The sequence below is a fragment of the Talpa occidentalis genome, unplaced genomic scaffold (assembly GCF_014898055.3).
Source record: "Talpa occidentalis isolate TD23 unplaced genomic scaffold, MPIMG_talOcc4v2.1 talOcc4.7, whole genome shotgun sequence".
NCBI lineage: Eukaryota > Metazoa > Chordata > Mammalia > Eulipotyphla > Talpidae > Talpa > Talpa occidentalis.
The window spans coordinates 11660938-11682077 of NW_023605083.1; the positions used below are offsets into that span (position 1 = coordinate 11660938).

Sequence of the window (21140 nt, forward strand, 5' to 3'; positions counted from 1 at the left end):
TTATTACTTAGTTTCCACTGGATGATTATATCTCAGTATATCTGTTTGTAGTATTTGATTATATAAAGAAGTTCTATAAACATTCTTGTTCAGTTCTTTGTTGTGAGTCTTTGGTTTTATTTCTTTTGGGTAATTTCCAAGGAATGGAATTGTTGGCTAGCAGGTAAACCAGCATGTAGTAACTGCTATACTTTTTGCCAAACTGGTTTGAACCATTTTACATTCCTATCAATGAATTATAACTCCAGTAGTTTTGCCAATAGGTTTAGTCGGTCTTTTTTAGTTTTGGCTACTTTGTTTGTAGTGGTATCTCATTATAGTTTAAACTTGCATTTCCCTAATGACTAATGATGTCAAGCCCTTTTATCTCTGTTATTGTCCATTTGTATATCTTCTTGTGACAGTTCTGTTCAAACCTTTTGTCTGTTATTTTTTCTTTATATTAGTATTATGCGATATTTATATATCCAAGATACCAGTCACTCAGTAGAAGTGTTTGTGAACACTGTTTCTAAGCATGTAGCTGGCTTTTCTTCCCCTTCTCCAAATTAGGGTGTATGTGACCTATTGTATTCCTTGCAGATATACAACATGTTGGGTTGATATTTGTATATAATGTAGTTATCATCCATCATCATACAGAGTTAAATTTTTCTCTTGTGGCAAGAAATTTAAAATCTACTCTTAGCAGTTTCCAAAATGTAATAAGGTACTTTTAACTATAGTTACCATGATGTACATTACATCCCCATGATTTATCTTATAACTAGTAGTTTGTACCTTTTGACCCGCTTAAACATTTTACCCCCTTCTCTATCTAACCTTCTGGGAAACCACTAATTCATTCTCTGTATGTTTGAGCTTGGTGAGTTTTGTTTGTTTTAGATTCCACGTATAAAAGAGAGATCATACAGTGTTTGTTTTCCTCTGACTTATTTCACTTAGCATAATGACTTAAAGGTACATCTATATTACCATAGATTGCAGGATTTCATTTTTCATGACTTAAATAATATTCCATTGTGGATGTGGTGTCCATCAGTGGACAACTTTGTTTCCTTGATGACTATAAATAATGTTGGAATGAACAAAGTGGTCCACATATTTTTCTAGTTAGTGTTTTTATTTTCTTTGGATAAATACCCAGAAGTGGAATTGCTGGATCATATGGTAGTTCTTGCTTTAATTTTTTTTGAATTTTTAAAATTTTTTTATTTTATAAAGGCATGTTTTATTTTTATTTAATTAATTTTTTTTTTTTTTTTTTTTGTTTATACAAGCACTGGGTACAGTCAGAAGCTCGGGAGGGTGAGAGAATTCACCAGAGCCAGAGCAGGGAGCAGAGCAGGCAGAAGGACCGAAGTACACTGCTGAGGGGAGCAGCGGGCGGCAGGAGAGGTCTGCGCGCCATGTGGGACCCTCCTCTGGTGGCCGGGGAGCAGCCGGGGATCGAACCGGCACCACAGAGGCCGCGGGCAGCTTAGCAACCCAGCGCTCAACCGCTGTGCCATTGGGGAGGCCCCTTGCTTTAATTTTTAAGGAACCTAATAATACAGGTGAGACCAGTTTACACTCTCACTAACAGTGCACAAGTGTTCTCTTTTCTTCACATCCTCACCAGCACTTGTTATTTCTTATCTTCTTGGTATTAGCCATTTTGACAGGTATGAGGTGGTATCTCCCTGTGATTTGGCATTTTGTTGATGGATTAGTGATTTTCATATGCCTGTTGGCCATTGTATGTCCTTTTTGGAAAAATGTGTATGCAGCTTCTCTGCTTTTTTTTTTTGTGTGTGTGTTTTCCTTGCAATCGAGTTGTATGAATTCGTTATATACATATTTTGGATATTAATCTCACATCAGATAAATGGTTTGCAAATAATTCCTCCAATTTGGTTGTCTTTTCATTTTGCTGATGGTTTTCTTTGCTGTGCTGGAAAGAAGCCTTTCCATTTGCTGTAACTTCACTTGTTTATTTTGCCTTTGTTACATTTCCTTTTGGTGTTAGATTCTAAAATATCATTGTCAAGGCTGATGTCAAGGAACTTACTGTCTGCTTCTTTTCCGAGTTTTATGGTTTCAGATCTTCAAGTTTTCAATTCATTTTGAGTTCATTTTTGTGTAGGGGGTAAGATGGTGGTCCTTCTTTTGCATGTGACTGTCCAGTTTTCCTAATCCTGCTTATTAAAGAGACTGCCCTTTCCTCATTATATATTCTTGGCTCCTTTGTTTTAATCATCCATGTATGTGTATGGGTTTATTTCTGGGTTTGATACTCTGATCTATTGATCTATGACTCTGTTTTTATGCCAGTATCTTTTTGATTACTATAGCTTTGTGATATAGTTTGAAATTGGGGTGTGTGATAGCCTTATCTTTGCTCTTTTTCAAGATTTCTTTGACCATTTAAGTTTTTTATGGTTTCTTGTAAATGTTAGCATTGTTCTATTTCTATGAAAAATACTATTGGAATTTTGATAGTGATTGCATTGAATCTGTAGGTTGCTTTAGGTAGTATGGACATTTAATGATATTTAACAATATTGTCTTCCATTTATGAGCTTGGAATATCATTCCATTTATTTTAGTTTTCAGTTTCATTAGTGCCTAGTTTTCAGTGTATAAGTCTTCATCTTATTTTCTTAATGGTGTCTTTGAGCAGTAACTTTTGATTTTGGCAATGTCTAACTTACCAATTCCTTCTTTTTTTGGTTATCAGCTTTCTTTCGTTTAAGAAATCTTTATTTTATCCTAGATTACAAAGATTCTCCTGTGCTTTTCTCTAAATTTTTTTTAATACTAGCTTTTACATTTAGATTTGTGATCCAGCTCAAATTATATATGTATATGATTTGAAATCAGGTTAAAGTTTAAGGATTTGCTTTTTAAACACAATTTCTTGGTTCTGTTTACATATGGAAAACCACACAAAACAGTGAACAAACATGAATCTAGCTGCTGGATCTTCTTTTCATTATTATTTCTTTATTGTAGTAGGATTGCATTATAACATTCTATATTATATGTTTCAGGTTTACACCATTAAAAAATCAACACATGTATACTACACATATATACAACAATGTGTGTGCTATATTAAGTTCACTAGTAGTAGTCAAATTCTCTCCTTTTTGTCCCAGTTTACCTACCTTCTTTCTCCCTTCCCATCTGGTAAACCACAAGTTGGCCTTACAGTCCAAAAGTTTGTTTGATTTAGTTCATAAGTTTAATTTCTCTATATATCCTACATGAGTGAAATCATATGATACTTGTCTTCCTCTGTCTGACTTATTTTACTAGCATAATACCTCTCAGTTCCATCCATATTGTTGCAAATGGCAGAATTTTATCATTTTTAATAGTTGAATAGTATACCATTGTATATATCTACCATATCTTTTTAATTTTCTTTTTAAATAGTTTGCTGGTATGCTGCTGAGTCAGGCCACAATGGTCAGAACTTACCCAAGCATGTCACCTGTAATTATTGTTCTTACATGCTTTCTTACATGCTTTCTGCACTCATGTAATGACTACCTATCATGTGCTATGCACTGAGGTGTGGTACCCAAAACTCATCTGCCAGGAAGTCAGACTGAGCAGGGACTCAGTGAATGGGAAGAAGAGCAGAGTGAACACGACCTATCGGGGGGTCAGGAAGGTCTTCTGATAGAAGAGATTTTTGATTGAAACTGAAGGAATGAAGAGGCATATGTAGGGATTGGGTTCCTGGTGGAGTATTGCCAGGGGCTTGGTGTGGGTGTGTGGGGAAGGAGACATGCAAAGTTACAACTGCCCGAGGTGGTGCCTATGTTTCTCGAGAGGACTGGTCTAGTTTCTAGGTGGAAAGAGAATGTGCCTTAGTGACTTGCATGTTTCCTTTTGTCTCTCTGTCCAAAGCTCAGTGGGGCCATGTTGCAAAAAACTTTGCCCTCTATCTCCTGGGAACAGCTTGACCAAGTGCACCTTTCTGAATCAGTTTCTCCAATTAATCTAAATATTTTTTTCAGAAGAGAAAAATCTCTTCTTCTTTTGATGGTCAAGGAGAAAGGGACTGAGAGAGCCCATCCTCTGGTGGCCCTGAATGTATTCTTTGTGGCACTCTCCAGGCCCTCAGCTTCTCCAAGGACTGTTGGCTTTTGTTGACTTTCTTTCTCCTACTCAGTCCAGTAGCTGTGCATCCCAACAAAGTTTCTCTCATGAGACCTGCTCATAGCCCCATAAATCCCTCAGCCTCTCATTTTGCTGAACTACAGTGTCCCTCCGCAGAGCTGCCGAGCATTGTTGCGGAAAGTCCCAACACTGGGCTAGCTGGGACTAGTTGGGCCCCTAATACTGGAGGCAGGTCTGTACTCCCTTCTAATTGCCCCACATCACACTCTCTAGACTCCGCTGTGTAACTGGAATGTCTTTCCAGTTGTTACTCCTACCTCATCTTATTTCTCACCATAGATGCCCTTGTGCCCTAGGTCAAGGGCATCAGTCCAGGGCGGCCAGATCCCATTTCTACTCTCTTTAATCCCGTTCATCTTCCCTCTTTAATCAGTCCGGCCTCTGATTCCATCCCATTATTTTTGCTCATCAAAAATCCTGATCCACTAATCTTTCCTCTACTTTCAAAAGATGACTTGACTTCACTTCTTTTTCCTCCTTTTCTATCATGATGATCATTGGTCAGCATTTCTTGTATACTTCCTTGTCATTTCTTGAGCTCCTGTTTTATATATTTTTTTAGTTGCTTTTTGGCACTCGAATTTTCAGAATGTTGGTCTCTCTCCACTTCTTCGGCAGCATGCATTTGTTGGTTCAAACCCAGCCACCGCTCTACTAACATTGATTTCTTGTCACCAAATAAGATGTCTTTTTCTCAACCCTCAACGTTTTTGATTTTTCTGTGGCATTTAATAGGGAAATACTCAGATCCTTTATTTGATCTCTATGACACTGATACTTCTTTTTGTCAGTTTTTCAAACTCCCTGAAATTTCTCCTGTTTCCTAAATGTGGTGGTTATCCTTCATAGTTTTCGCTTTGTTTTTATTCCTTTTTTTCTCTTCTTGGCAACAAAATTAATATTTTTTATGGCTTTGTTGTCATTTCAGATGTCTTTCAAATGTTTGATTCCCTAAGTCATCATTTTCAACAGTCTGTGGATATTTCCATCAGAATTCCCTGTCAGTCTCCTTCCTTCCTTTTGTTGATTGATTGATTGATTCATTCATATATTTCTCATCTGTCCTCACTTCCCTAACCCCTGGCTATTCAATCATGACGGTCATACTTATGCAACTTGGTTGTGACCTCAGAATCTTTCAATGTCCCTCTTTCCCCTCTCGCCGACTGTCACCACCATTGGCACATCATGTGCATTTGTCATATTTGTGTGGGATGGTATTTAAGATTACTTTTATCACAGGGTTAGGTCTTACTTTTAGTACCAAGTTTCTGCCCCTGAAGGATTTGTTACTACCACAGGGTCCTAGTTTATAATCTCGGCTTACACCATGGGTAGAATATAAGCTGGAGTTAGATTTCTCAAACTGCTTTGATAACTAAAGATCTATGCAGAGGAGACAGAGAGGGTGTGCCATCCTGTTTTAGGGATTGGCATGAAATATATCTGCATATGTTCAGATACTGTCTTATTTTGTAGTTCATAAAAACATCCTCACTTGTCCTTTTGCCTCTGAGTATATTATAAAATCAAGAGAACAAATTTTAGTAAATATTTGAAAAGTTTATAAACCATTGTGGGGTAGATACACATACATTTCAGGAGAAACACTGACTTGAACCAACCCTAGAGGCTAATTGGGTTGACTTTGTGAGTTGTTAAGAGACAAGGCCATTCAGAGATTTGGGTCTTCTCAGAGGAAGACTACTCTTAGGATTTTAGAGCTTTTGTTTTTCCAGATACACTGGAATCTTTCAAAGCTATCAACGTGGAATGATGACTTTTATGACTTGAGTTTTTGGTGATTCTTGGCCCCATCTGCTCTTTTAGACTAAGAATGCATTTTCTGCTCTAAGTGTTTCCTCCCTCGCACAGCAGCTGTGACAGGTCACAGGCTTCCAACTACTGGGAAAAAGGAAAAATGGGCTGCAAATCCTGTAAGAGCCTGAACTTTGAGTTTTAAATTGGATTGTAAATGGAAGTCAATTGTGTGGGAGGTGATATGGGGCTTGGGGTGAACACTGCTGCTGCTGACCAGCTGTGTGACCTTGAACAATGACTCAGCGTCTCTTGTCCACATCTGTGAGATGGAACTGTGGGGCTGGTTGAACTCCAGGGTCTTTCTAGATCCACTGTTACATGTTCTTTGTTTTGATAATTGTTTCTATTCTTGCTTTATCTAATGATATGCTCCTGTTTAGATAGTAAAGAAAGCTCTGGGGAAAGGCCAGAGTTTTAAAGAGCATTTGGAATATATCTATTTTTTTGTCTGTATTAGACTAGTTTTAGTGGTGGGAAAGGGGAGAATGTCCTTCCTCAGAAGATTCTGGAGGTAGCTAAGGGGACTTGGAAGGAGCAGGTTAAAGAGCTATCTAGCAAGTGATGTCTGTATGTTTATCAGAACATCCTGAAAACAGATTGGTTTGATACAGATTGGGTCCCATCAAGCATATAGTACATGGCCATGATTAAGAGCGTAGACTTTGGAATCAGACAGAAGACCACATGTTCTAGTCCAGACTTCATCACCCACTGGCTCTGTGACTGAGTGAGATAACATCTCCTGAGCTACAGTTTTTATGTTTATAAAACAAGGACAATAATTGTGTCTCCCTCCTAGACTTGTTTGTGAGTATTTGGCAGGACATTATCCAAGACTGGTATGTAGTAATTGCTCAATAAATACAAGCTGTTAATTACAGAGTGCTTGCCTTGGATTGGGGTAGGTATTTTACCTCTACTCTTGATTTAATCCACACAATCATGCTGAGTATTATGAGTTTGCTATGCAAATATTACATAGAATATAGAAGTATAGAAGAGTTAAAATAATTTTCTCAACTTTGCACAAGCAGTCAGTGGTAGAGCTAGGATTGGAAATCAGGTCTGTCTGTCTTCAAAGTCCCTTTCTCCATACAAAAGTTCCACTCAGCCTCTCAGGGTGAAGGAGAGCCTTCCCCACTGCCCATGTCAGGTTAGACTCAGGGGATTCCAGAAGACCATTGTAGAGGCAAGACAAGTCATGATATCCACAGATTCGGTTGGTTGCAGAAGAATTGTCTTTCTATTGTTCTGATGAACAACTTTGTTTACAATCATGAAAAACATTTTTTTGGTCAAAAGTTAAGATGTTTTATGTCTCCTTGGAGACAGAGGAGGACCAAAGAATTGTTGTCCAGTTTGCGCTCTACTGTATACACATATGCATGCACATGCACAAGAAATCTCAATCAAAATAAAACAAAAACCCAAGAGTGAAAATCTCAAACATTCTCAAAGGGCACCAATAGTTTGTATTTTGGCCAAAAGAATAGATCCTGGGAGGAAATGCAAAATGCAAAATCAAATAACTGAAAAAATGCTAAAAAAAGCATTATTAATCTGCAAAATATCTGTATTATGGTCAATGTTCTCTGCGTCTGCAAAACTTTGTTAAATTTGTGTCAGGCCAGCCTCTAAAAGCTAGAAACAACCATGTCAGCCCTTAACCCAAACATTTATAAGTTAGAGGATAATGTCAGTCAGTGCAGAAGAACACAGGCTTTGGAAGAGGTAGTGACACAATGCCAAACACTCAGAGCCAGTAACTTGGTGCAGTGAGGTCATCAGTAGCTCCCTGGGGGGATAGTGGCATTCAAGATGGGCCTTGATGAAGCGGGAGCATTTTGGAAAATTGTAAGTGGCAGGATGGCAGCTCCAGGCAACAGGTATGTGAAATGGAAGCTCTATGGAGTGAGGAGAATTAAGGAAAACACTGTAAGTTAAACTTTCATGTCTTTTAATGCTTCTGATTGTGTCATATAAAGGCAAGGTGGAGAGCACAAGAATGAGGCAAATAACATAGTAATCAACAAAAATATATCTAGGTTTCTCTGTCTTATGCCTGTGGAGAGAGCTCACAGCTTCTGTATGTTTGCAGTTCTTCTGTGTCTTCAGATACTAGACCTGCATTTTCCAATAGGAAAATGTGTGTCTGTTGAACATTTACAGTATGACTTGTCCTGAGGTGCACTGTAAATGTAGAACATATACTGGATTTTAAAGATATAGTAAGCAAGTAAAACATGTCATTACTAATTTTACATTGGTTATACATTAAAATCATATTTTTAATATATTGGGTTAAACAAAATATTAAAATTAATTTTACTAATTTATTTTTGTCATTTTAATGTGGCTACTAGAAAATGTAAAATGACATGTAGTTTTCATTCATGGACGCCTTCTATTTCTGTCAGCTAGTGTTATTCTAGAGGTACTTATAAGGTCCTTAAAGTTCTGTCATTCCTTCTAGGACTACCTGAGTCATGATGGTTCTGAGTTAGGTGCATGTTACAGAACATATCTGGTGTTCAATTGTGAGACCTGTGTTCTGTCTAGGCTAGATCATGTACATTCTTCTTCGAGCTTCAGATTTTTCATCTTCAGAATGGGGACATTGCATCAGATCTTTTCCACTACCTTTTTTAATTTTAAAATTCTATGACTACAGCTTGGAGTCAGTGCTCAAAGTTAACTGTTGGTAAACTTTTATGGGTTCAGTTGAAAGATCTTTACCGGGACCTCCCTGGTGGCGTGTGGAGTTAAGTCACAGTACTATGAAGCTATCCGCAGCCACTGCAGCACTGCGTGTTCGATCCCCCACTGGCCAGGGAGGTGACCCACATGGTGCAGCAAACCTCTCCTGTCTCACCTGCTGCTCCCTTCATCAGTGTATTTCAGTATATCTACCTGTTCTGCTCCCCACTCTGTCTCTGGTGAATGCTCTCACCCCCCACACCTCTGGCCTGTAGCCCAGCTCTAGTATGCATAAATAAATACATCTTAAAAAAAAAAAAAGAAAGCTCTTTACCATTTTCCTTACCAAATATCAGAAAAGATCAGGATTATTTTCGTTTATCTCTGGTCTTTCAGAACCAAGTCATTTTACATTCTCTAGCAGCTTCATTTGCATGTACAAAGAGAGTTCCAACAGAGTATTCTCGCTTCCCTTTGCCTTGGCTGACTCTTGGGCCAATCTAGACTTGTTTGAATGTGTGTCCAAGCAAGGTGGAAGTTCCTAAAATGATGAAAGATCAGAGAGCTTGAAGGGGAGCTCATTTCTTTACCTCGTAACTATCAAGCCTTCTTTTAGTACCCCAAGTATGGTGAGCCGTGAATTTTCCTTAGGCACTGACAAGGTCCAGAAAAATGGAGAATTGAAATCTCTTCCTTTATGGCTCTATTAATGCTTGAAAAAATTGTTCATATTCCTTTTCTTGATGACTTGTAAACATCTTTCAGCAGTTCATATACTGTCTGTCCATCCAGCTATTAAATAAATAAAATCAGCATTGGGCTAGCTTCCAGGATAGAGAGAGCAGACTTGGAACGCCTCAAGTGGGAGCGGGCAGACCAAGAAGAAGTTGGAATGCTGGGCAACTTGAGAAGTATATTTAAAGTATTTGGGTGCAAGTAAGGAATGGAGGTAACCCCATGAGCAAACTCAGGCAGTGAAATATTTATTTTCAAATAAGAGACTTAAAAATAAAATTCAAAGTGGGACAGACTAGTTAACTTGCATTAAGCCAAATAATTAAAGACATAGATGGTGACTGGCCATTTGGTGGTGGGTGTAGTATGGTATATACAGTTGCTGAGTTTGGAAACAATACCCCTGAAACCTATACAGTGTTTTGTTTTATTTTATTTTGTTTTGTTTTGTTTATTTTATACAAGAGCTGGGGTACAGGCCAGAGGTATGGTAGGGTGAGAGGATTCACCAGAGACAGTGGGGAGCAGAACAGGCAGACAGACCAAAAGCACTGCTGAGGGGAGCAGCGGGCATGACAGGAGAGGTCTGCTGCGCCATGTGGGAATCTCCCTGGCCGGCCAGGAATTGAACCTGCACTGCAGTGGCTGTGGACAGCTTCACAGTGCTGTGCTCAACCTGCTGCATTACTGGGGAGGCCCCTATATAGTGTTTTAAATTAATGTTGCTCAATAAAACAAGCAAAACAAGGGCATTGGAGAGGGGATCTACTGTTGTGCCTGTGGGGTCCAAGTGATTGCAAGTGCCACTTAGTGGAATGCCAATATCTGGATGAAAGCTTGCTCTACTAATATCCCTCTCATGATACCAATGACAATTTAGTATTCTGTCATTAAATTAATGGTTTTGGAATAGCCTTTATAGTATATTACATTTAAAAAGGTGACAATATAGAAAGGATTATATGAACACCAGTTTTACTGGTTTAAAAAAATAAGAGCACTTGATGATGGATGGATGGATGAAGATGATATGGTATATGTGCACAATAGGATGCTAGTTAACCATATAAAGATGTAATCTTGCCATTTATGACAGCATGGATAGACCTTAATGGACTATAAAGAAACTAAGCAAATGAACACATAAAACAAAAACAAATCCTCAGACTCGGACATTTACAAGTTTCTAGAACAGTGGTGACCAGAGTGGAACAGAGGGGAATGGACCAGGTAGTGGGGCTTGATTGGTTGGTGGTAGATGGTGACTGGCCATTTGGTGGTGGGTGTAGTGTAGTATATACTGTTGCTGATTTTGGAAGCAGTTTCCCTGAAACCTATATAGTGTTGTAAACCAATGTTGGCTCAATGAAACAAACAAAACAAGGGTATTGTAGAGGAGGAATTACTGTTGTGCCTGTGGGGTCCAAGTGACTGCAAGTGCCTGAATTTAAGTTATCCTTTACAGAATCTTGACTTTTCTCTCAGAGTGTAGGTGAATAAAATATGTCTGCAGAGATATTTTTGGTAGTCAGCACTACTTGACTTCTGACTTGAGGTTTACAAGAATCCTAAAATGATAGGATACTAATTGACTAAGATTGAAATTTCAGACAATTGGACTGATTGTGAGCACAGAAATAACATCTATCATTGATATGCTATGGGATATGGTTATTTTGTTAACTATGCAAACATGTACAGAAGATTAAAGCACTTATCAATTTACAGACCTATGATTAGGGAATATTTTCTTAAATACATACAATGTATTTGTACATTAATGTCAACAATGAGCATTTTGAAAAAGAAAGACTAAGCTTTTATTGACTAAATACAGACTAAGCTCTGTATTTAACAGAGTGAAACTCAGGATTTCATATTCACTCAAGTTTCCATTGTAAATTATTGATAAGTCTAAAATATTTACGATGAACTGACAGTACTTTTATAATACCAAAAATAAAAAGTTATTGTGGCAATTTTTTACCATCTTAAGTCTTTTGCAATCCAGGAGTCTACAAATGAGAAGGAAATAGAGGGGAATCACGAAATGCACGTGTGAACATGCAGTTCTAGCCCTATGAACATCGGTGTTGATTATTTTCTCTTGGGACTTGGGGTTGATGAGAAGTAACCAGCAAAAACAGTGGTGGCAACAACATTTGCACAGAGGGTCAACATTATTAATAGTATGAACAGTGTGTTAGTTGTTGGCTGGAAAATAGCTTTAGATTAAAGCAGTGATGAGTTCTCTGTCTCTTTTTCCTCTGTATGCCCAGAACTATGAGAACTATGTATTTTAATTCCTACAATTAAAATCAGTTCAGGGTAAAAAAGTTAATAATTCTTGATAAAACTAAGTTGGAGTTTTGTTCATGTACTGGTGTCAGATGATGAGAGGTGCCCCCACTGGTTTGCAAGGATCAGATGTGGGCACCAAAGTAACTGACAGGTTCTTTAGTTGTGTTACCTCAAATAGCTGCCCTTTGCCTCGCTCTAAGTAGAATGATGTTTATTTATTACTAGCATGAAAAATGGAAAATCTCCCTAAAAGTTGTAGCTTCAAATCGTCTTTTATCATCTACCTGAATATGAGGCAGAAATTTGATTTAATCATTCATTTATAGATTTAGTCATTCACTTAAGAAAAGTTTATTGGAGGCCTACTATGTGGCAGGCAGGATACAAGGTACTGGGATGTAGCAGCCAAGATAGTAAGATCCTGACTTGATAGATGAGACCGACAATAAATAAACTCAACAAATAAACATGCCAGCTATAGATACCAATGTGGTGAGAAAGGCCTCCATGGTGATGAGAGAAACTGAAGGTGGGAAGCAGTATGTATTTTAGGCATAAAATGATCAGCAGAACTCTTTTTCAGGAGGCAGCATTTGAAGAATAGAGCTAGAATTTCACTGTGAAAATGGTTTCACAGAGTTAATCGTATTTATTAGCTCCGTGAGGTGCTTCTGCTAGGTGATGCTCTTATGTGCAAAGGTGATATTCTGAATTGACCCAGGAGCCAATCATTAGGAAAAACACTAACCTGGCTCTAGTGCTCAGTCTTGGAGCCCCCTTGTAGGATCAAGTATTGAACTCCTAATTGCTGGGGAAAACATTTGGGGATGGATAGGGCAGCTGGGGTGGCACTCAGAGGGCTCTCACTGGGGTTACAGTCATTTACCTATTATGGTCTGGAAGTATTTCAATGTTTAAAAAGCAGTATGACGGGCTTCCCCTGGTGGTACAGCAGTTGAATGCTGGCCTGCGAAGCTGCCCTCAGCCTCTGCAGCGCCGGTTCGATCCCCGGCCACCGGCGAGGGTCCCACATGACGCGACAGACCTCTCCTGCCGCTCCAGCTGCTCCCCTCAGCAGTGTATTTTGTCGGTCTGCCTGTTCTGTTCTCTGCTTTGGCTCTGGTGAATTCTCTCACCCTCCCGTGCTTCTGACTGTACCCAGTGCTTGTATTTATGATCTATATAATTTTGTGATTAACTAATTTCAGCTACAGATCGTTTAGAAAATTCTGTGGAAGCATCAATAGATAAATGGATAAAGGAGAATGGATACACACACATACATAATGGAATATAATACTACTTAGCTATGAAAAAGTATGAAATCTTTATACTTGCAACAACATAGATGTAACTTGAGGGTGTTATGCTAAAAGAAATAAGTCAGAGAGAGAAAAGAGAAAATACTGTATGACTTCACTTGTTTTATGGAGGGCGATAAAAAAGCAAACAGTTAAGAGGTTAGAGAGGGAGAAGTGTTGGAGTGAGGGCAAAATGGATAAAGGAGAATAAGAGGCCAGTTTCATTTACAAAGTCAACAAGGAGATGTAATGTACAGCATGGGGAATATAACCAGCAATGTGGTGTTGCAAAACAGAAAGTTGTTAAGATGGTAAATAGACTTATTGTCATGATCATTTTGTAATGTATACGAACACCAGATGATTATGCTATATACCCCAGACTGAAATAATGTTGTATGTCAATAATACTACCAAAAAAAAAAAAAGCAAGTAATTACCCCCTAACCTTCTAAATTCTGGCTACTTCACATAGGTTAGGGGAGAAATAGATGGGTTAAATTTCTGTTTTCAATGCTGGTAGTCATGATTTTATCACCTGGGGCATAATTTGGGAGGAGTATGATCACACTGGATGTATTCTTTCCAAGAAGGTAATCAACTAACATTAAAATTTCCTGTGTCTTTTATAGGCGGCACCACTGTCCACATCTCTCTACTAAGATTTATGATAAAACAGAGAAACCATGTCTTCTCTCCGAATACACCGAGAACTACCCTCTCTATCACTCTTACCTGCCCAGAGAGTCCTTCAAGCCCAAAGCGGAGTACCGGAAAGGGTCCATACCCATGGAAGGGCTGACCACATCGAGGTGAGAGCAAATGGTATGAAGAGCATTGTTGCCGGAGTCCTAATGTACAACAGTAATGTGCTAACGTGCAGTATTGCATTAATGTACAGTATCAGCATAGGCCATTAATGCCTTAATGCCAACTTACTGTATCACTGAAAGGAAACCCTGCATTTATTAGTCTGTTTGGTTTTTGCCAACTCCATTTTAAAGAGAAAGGATTCTTGCTTGTGTGGGATGGGGGAAGTGAAACTAAATTGATCGATGTAAAGGTTGGCGGTTAAGTAATAGAGGCATGGAAAGAGGGCTGCTACTGCTGAAAAAGATGGACTTTGGTACATAAGTTCCAGGTCAGCTTGGGTGGTGGGGGTGATGGTGATAGTAGTGAAAGAGGACTTGATAACAAAGGGGGCGCTTTTTGGAAATTATTGCTCTTCTAAGCTCTGATTCTGAACCACCTGGCTCCGTGTGTTAGGGCTGCACAGGTGTCTGTGTTGACGGGGTAGGAAGTAATGACCAGTCTCAGGATTGTTCCACGTGTTGCAAGACTCCAGCAGAACTGGCCATTGGCAATTCAGTTAGTGGCCTCAAGATAGTGACTTGTGACTGATGACCCAGGAGCAGAAACGTTTTGCATGCAGATGGCACCTGAAAGATGGGTGAGTTCCATGCTGTTGATATTCTTCATTGGATTGCTGTGAGGTGGAGATGCCAGTGCATGTGAATTGTCCCAGTGCAGTGCCTGCATGTTACAGAGGCCCCAGACCTGCTCAAGTCTCTTCTGATTACTCCTTCCTTGCCTGATAATTTTGTACTTTTCTAGTTAAGGTCCCAGTTGGCTCAGGTTAAACAGAACAGCTCTAATTCTTTCTACCTCCCAGTGTTCCCAAGGATAGACCTGGAAATAGACCCTGCTGAGATTGTGGGTTGGGGCATGAAGTGTTCCTGCTAAAAGCTGGTACCTTCTAGACCAAATGGAAGTCCATGTCTGGGTTGTGGGGCAGAAAGACCAGTGAGGGGAAAAGTGAAGTCAATGGCTTCCTGAACTGGGTGAGAACCACTGAAGAGACGCAACTTGAGAATGGGAGTGAGGTTAGGGGTTGTCTGATGCATGACAAGGTAACTAAGCAGTTACCTTAAATGATTTGTTTGAAGCACCATGTTTCTGGGACTTGATTTGCACACAAAATTTTAATTTATACACCTATGACTTATTTCAACCTATGACTTACTAAATATGGACTCCAAGGTTTGGGCTTCATTTTGCCAGGAAAACAGCATCTTTTATTTCTGAGAGTCTAAGACCACAACAGACAATAAACATTCCTGAGAATTGTTTTTCCTTTTAAAAAATTGGAGTCAAAGCTAATGAAAAGTCCTAGGCACACAGACAAGACTTGTCATTGATAGGTAAAGAGTGGCCTGCAAATATCCAGTTTAACCTCTAGATGCTGGTTTTCTCTCTGTTTATACCCAAATTTCAGGAAATCAAGGTGTCTTGTGAAATATATAGCAGAGTTTTGGATGATGTTATATTAGAGATATGTTTCCTGTCCTGGGAATATAGAAAAGGATGCTTTGAGGGTTAGATGCTGAAGGATATTTTTTGTTTGTTGCCTACAAGCTTAGGAAAATGAAGACAAACCCTCTCCCTGGGGCAGCAGCCCCATCACCTAGCCCACAGGCCCCCCGGGTGCAGCCCCCCACCCTGCTGCCCTGCCTCCTCTCTTTGGGTGGTGCTTTGTGAAACAAAAACTTCCCCTCTGACCTGACCTAAATTATTCTTGCCTCATGTCACTTACAGCAAGAAACATATCATCCAGAAGGTCCCTCTGCCCCTGCCAAAGCCAGAATAACAATATCATTCGTGTTAAGATGTGGTCAAAGTGGAGGAACGCAGACACTGAAAGAATTTCCCAAAAAAATTGTTATTGATCTTAAGAGTCAAAAAGAAAAAGCAGCAGGTTACCCATGGGAGGGAAAAAGAACAAATAATTCTCTCCTTCCCATTCTTTCTTCCCCAGGAGGGGAACTAAGGGGGACACAAAGGGTACCTCTTTTCTCCCCTGCACCCCAGTTTCATTTCTCAATCCCGTGCTTGTCATGCTGGGCACCAATATTCACAGCCTGAGAACAGTTTTGCTCCTGTCAGGAAATGTAGAGAAGCTATCTTTTGGGTGTTCCAAAAGAGGTTTCTGGGGGCAGTGTTGTCTCACCTGTGCCTGTGTGGCTTGTCACCCCATCCACAGTAACGCTTATTATCAGAATATCCTGCTCACCTCCCTGTCAATGGGCTGAGATTGGACATGGGTCTGCCACCTGCTGAATGAGAGAGTCATGTGGTCCAGGGCTTGGCTGGGTTGGTGATTAAGTCCAGACACAAAAAACACCTGGTTTCTGGAAAGGTTATCATCCCAGCATGAGGCACAATTACAGCTGCACAGAGCTCTTACGGACTGTAAATCTTGGGGATTTACAGCAGGTGCCATGAGGGGAAGGCTCATGATTTTCAGCCCTTCTTCGTATGAAATCGTTTCTTGCAGCCCTTGGTAATTCTCTCACATAGGATCTGTCTTTAGTTCAGATAGGCCCGAGGTCAATTTATGAATAAGAGGTTTGTACTTCAAGCCTCATTTCCCCTTAGGCATGTCACCATGTAAAACACGTGGGCCCCATTTTAGGACATTATTTCTGTCGGTTAAGCCAGGTCCCCAAAGCGGGACAAAGTGGATGACCTCAGAGAAAAGAGAAAGATGGTGTTCAGCCTTCATTCTAAAGAAAGTGGTACCGAGGGTAGGGTGAATTGAGGCATAGGGAGGGATGGGGTGGGGGTGGACATGTTTTCAGGTTCAATCTTGATGGGTTTGGTTGAAGGGCAGAGGGCAGGGAGTTGGCAGAGTGATCCTTTCATTTAATCACAAGATTCCTGGGTAAACTGAGGAAGTTAGGGGAAGGAGACTCAATGAGAATGCACACTTGCAGTCCTCTCTAAAAGCAGGGAAGAAACAAGAAGGCTGTCAGTGGGTCTGAGTCTTTCCTACCTGTAGAATTTTATACATTTTCTGTTCAAATACAAACTCATCTCTACTGAGGACTATGCCATAGGACATATATTTCTCCCCCAGGTAGACTGTGCCTGAGGATTAATGGACACATATGGGGAAGCATCTCAGGACTAGACTTGCCTGGACAGTTTCTGTGCCTCTGATCTTGTGGCTCTGATTAAATTTGGGGACATGTTGGCCATTATTTCTTCAAGTAATTTTCTGTCCCTGAGGATTTGCTCATTTCTTTCTACCTATCACTTTTTCTGTTCTTCAAACTGGATAATTTCTATTGATTTGTCTTCAAGTTCATTGAGACTTTTTGCCTTCATTTCCTTTCCAATATTAAGCCCATCCTGTGATGTTCTATTTCAGATATTATATTTTTCAGTTTTAAAATATACAGTAAATACTTTGGTATACATTCTATTTCTTTTGTGTGATTTCCTTTTAATTCATTATGACCTTATTTTGTGTTTTGTAATTCAGCATATTTAAAAATAACTGCTTTAAAATCCTTACCTACTAATTCCAACATCTGGATCTACTTGGGGCTGGTCATTATCTTTTAAAAGTTATTTTATTATGATTTATTTAACATTTTCTCATTGGGTACATAAATATTCTAATTTTTCAACATTCAAATAATATCTAAATCTCTGCTTATGATTATTCTTCAGTATACATCCCTAAAAGTTGCATTACATGGTTAAAGAGTGTTGTGGTTTTTGTGACCCATGATATGTATTTCCAAATTGTCATCTGAAAATGTGATACTGACGCATATTTTCATCAGCGCACAGGTACTTATTTCACCATATTTTTGCCAATGCTGGAAATTGCAATTAAAAAGGTAGAGTTGTTTATTGTCAATTTATATTTGATTTCTAATGAGGATAATAACTTGCATTTATTTACTGGCTACTATTAATTTTTGAGGGTAGGTTACCTCATGTTCGTTCATCCCTCAAAAATGACCTTTAAAATGTCAGACTATTGTGAGTTATTAAAAATCTGCTTTTTCTCACCCTTCCTCCTCCAGTTTTTCCTAGTAATTGCTTTGCCTTCATGTAGTTTTTAAGAAGGCTGAGGAAAGGCAAAAGAAAAGGAGGGAAGGGAGAGAAAGTATTTGATAGCCAGTGTAAAGCTCTTGGTTCTGTGCTTGACATTTATAAGCACTTTATAAAAATCATTAGTGTTGCTATTGTTATTACTGTCAAAACATACTTATTTCTATTGCATTTCTTTAGGTTCTGACTTGGGATATTTTTTATTGAGATAGCATTGGTTTGCAACATTGCATGTGATTCTGAGGCACAGGATCACATCTGTTCAGATGCATGTCCACACGCCCACCCACAGGGCATCCACAGTCCTCCAACATAGGCCATTGAACCCCCTCCCCACTTTATTATCCCATCCCTGTCTCATCTTGTAGCCTCAATTCCACAGATTTCCAGAGTTACTGGTTTACTTTTGTCTCACTCTTGGTTTTGTCTTTCTCTATTCCATATATAAGTGAAACCATCCAGTGTTTGTCTTTCTCCTTTCTACTTATTTCAGTTTACATTATCTCCTCCATTTCCATCCATGTTGCTCTGAGTGGCAAGAGTTTATCATTTGTTTTTGGTAGCTAAGTAATATTCCATGGTGTATATATACCACATTTTTCTAATCCACTTCTTTGTTCTTGGGTATTTAAGTTGTTTCCAAAACCTGGCTAATGTAAATAGTGCTGCAGTGAACATAGGAGTGCATTCTTTGGGGAGATACCTAGGACTGGAATTGTTGGATCATTTGGTAGATCTATTTTTAATATTTTGAGAAACCTCCACGCTGTCTTCTGTAGGGGCTGGACCGGTCTACAGTGTGGGAGTGGGCTTTTTGATAGGGGCCATTCTCACAGGTGTGAGATGATGTCTCATTGTGGTTTTCATTTGCATTTACCTCTGATTGACAATGGCTCACATTTTCGTTTATGTGTGTCATGTAATTTTTGGATTGATCCTATACATTGTTAATGTTGTATTGTGGAGACTCGGGAATTTTTTTTTTTTTTGTGGGACCCTCGCCGGCAGCCAGGGAACAAACCGGCGCCACAGAGGCTGTGGGCAGCCTCACAGCCCAGTGCTCAACCGCTGCACCACCAGGGAAGGCCCTCGGGAAATTTTTACAGTCCTCTGAAGTTGTAAGCAGATAGAAGTTTACTTGATTGGACACAATGTGAACTCTACCTTGGCTAGGAGCATAAATCTCAGTTCACTTTTTTGTCATTAGTGTGGTTGCTTGAATTTTTCCTCATGTGTACAATGTCAGCCAGGTGTTTGGGCCTGGGTTATATACAGAATTTCAGATTTCCTGTCCTTGCCTCTCTCCTTTCTAGAATTCCTTCCTTACTTTCTACCACCCTGTGTTTCCCTCAAACACTATCCCTCTGGCTCTTCAGTCAAAAAAGATGAAAGACTTTCTAGTCACATTAGCACAGAATGGAGCCTGCCTTCAGGCTGGAAGCTTTGAAAGACAAAATGGAATCTTACAGAGAGGTTCACCCAGTACCATTCCTTACTACGGTCTCTGGGTTCTGCTTCAAAACCAGTTAATCTTTGTTGCTCTGTAGGGCTTAAAGGTATTTTTTGTAGTATATTTTGTAACATATTCAGAGTTTATGTGAGATTGTGTTTGCCTCAGCTTTCGTGGGGTTGAGGAGTTGAAAGAGTAGAGGAAGAGACAGACTCTGTGTGTGACTTGACTCCTGAAGGGCTGGTCTGTCACGACAAGGCAAGGGAGAAAGTATTAATAAAAACCAACAAGAGGGCAGATGTTACAATAACAGTGCAGTCAGAGAAAGGCCTGAGGAGCATGGCTGGGCTTAGGAACAAGGTGGTACTTTGGAGGTCTTGACTGAGCAAGGAGTGAGTAGAAACATTTTATGGGTGGGTGGAGCATGGGGGGTTGGTGGTGAGGAAGGCAAGTCTGCATCTCTAGACAACACTTTCCTAGAATGAGAAGGGGTGGAAAGAGAAGACGGAGAGCGGGCTCCTGTGAGCTTGTGTTGTATTCTTCCTTTAAGGGTAGGCATAATTGGAGCATGTTGAAATACTGACAGGAGGAAGAGGTTAAGTCACAGAACAGAAGATGGTCTCTAGACAAAGTTCCTGAGAAGGAGGAGTATAGGAGGATAGGGCCGGGGTAAAGAGATTGAATTTGGGTAAGAGCAGGAACTCTTCTGAAATGGATTCCACTTAGTGTGATTAATTGGGCCACTAACAAGTTCTGAAGTTTGTATAGATAACATTAAAAATAGGGGTAAAGTATGTCATGGACCCTTTATCAGGGTGAAAATCTCCTTTTTTTCCCTGCTTCCAGGCTCACGACCCCAGTTATGTTTTGTTATTTCTTCTTCGCTGTTGTGGGCGGGGGGGGGGGGGGGGGGGGGGGGGGGGGGGGGGGGGGGGGGGGGGGGAGGGCTTCTTGTCAAACACCTTTCTTTGGCTTTGCCTAATAATGGGAAGTCAAGCTGTTATGACTTCCCCAGCAGGGCCACTTTAACCTTTACTTAACTCTGAGTTTAACTCTTGGCCTTCCATACTATTTAACTTTTATAGCTACTTACCTAAAAGAAACTTAGCATCTTTGCCCATTATTTTCCTTGGTTCATAGTCACAATGGGCATAGAGACTAGGAAATATACCACAGGAAGAGAGGGACGTATTCTTAAATTAAAGCTACTCACTTTGAGCAATTTCTGCAAGGAGAAAATAAAGCTTTTTCTTCTACATGAACTTAAAGTCTTTAAGATTGTGAGAGATTGGGCACAAGCAGTTATGTTGTGGTTGACAGGTTTCAGTGAATGTTCTTTTTTTTTTTTTTTTAAAGATTTATTTATTTATTCATACAAGCACTGGGTACAGTCAGAAGCGCGGGAGGGTGAGAGAATTCACCAGAGCCAGAGTGGGGAGCAGAGCAGGCAGAAGGACCGAAGGACACTGCTGAGGGGAGCAGCAGGCATGGCAGGAGAGGTCTGCACGCCATGTAGGATCCTCGCTGGCAGCCGGGGATCGAACCGGTGCTGCAGAGGCTGCGGGCAGCTTTGCAGCCCAGCGCTCAACTGCTGCGCCACCAGGGGAGACCCTTCAGTGAATGTTCTTAACGTGAAAACATGAGGAAACACATAAATTCTTATTAAATTCACTCTTAAGCACAGTAAATATGGGGGATGGATCAAGGAATCAAACTTAAAATTTAAAACTTTCCTCTCTTCTAAAGTGGATCATCCC

At 39.9% G+C, this 21140-nt stretch overlaps 1 protein-coding gene across 2 annotated transcripts in view; it reads left to right on the forward strand.

The window, feature by feature from the left end:
* The window catches only part of SAXO1 (stabilizer of axonemal microtubules 1), a 114729-nt gene that overhangs the window by 67684 nt on the left and 25905 nt on the right, over positions 1–21140 (forward strand). For both annotated transcript variants that reach the window (XR_005122050.2, XM_037494347.2), the window contains exon 2: positions 13661–13840. Coding sequence is in view for 1 of the 2 variants with exons in the window: in XM_037494347.2 (XP_037350244.1) it covers positions 13661–13840 (180 nt within the window). In the remaining variant the exon portion in view is untranslated. The remainder of the gene's footprint in view (positions 1–13660; positions 13841–21140) is intronic.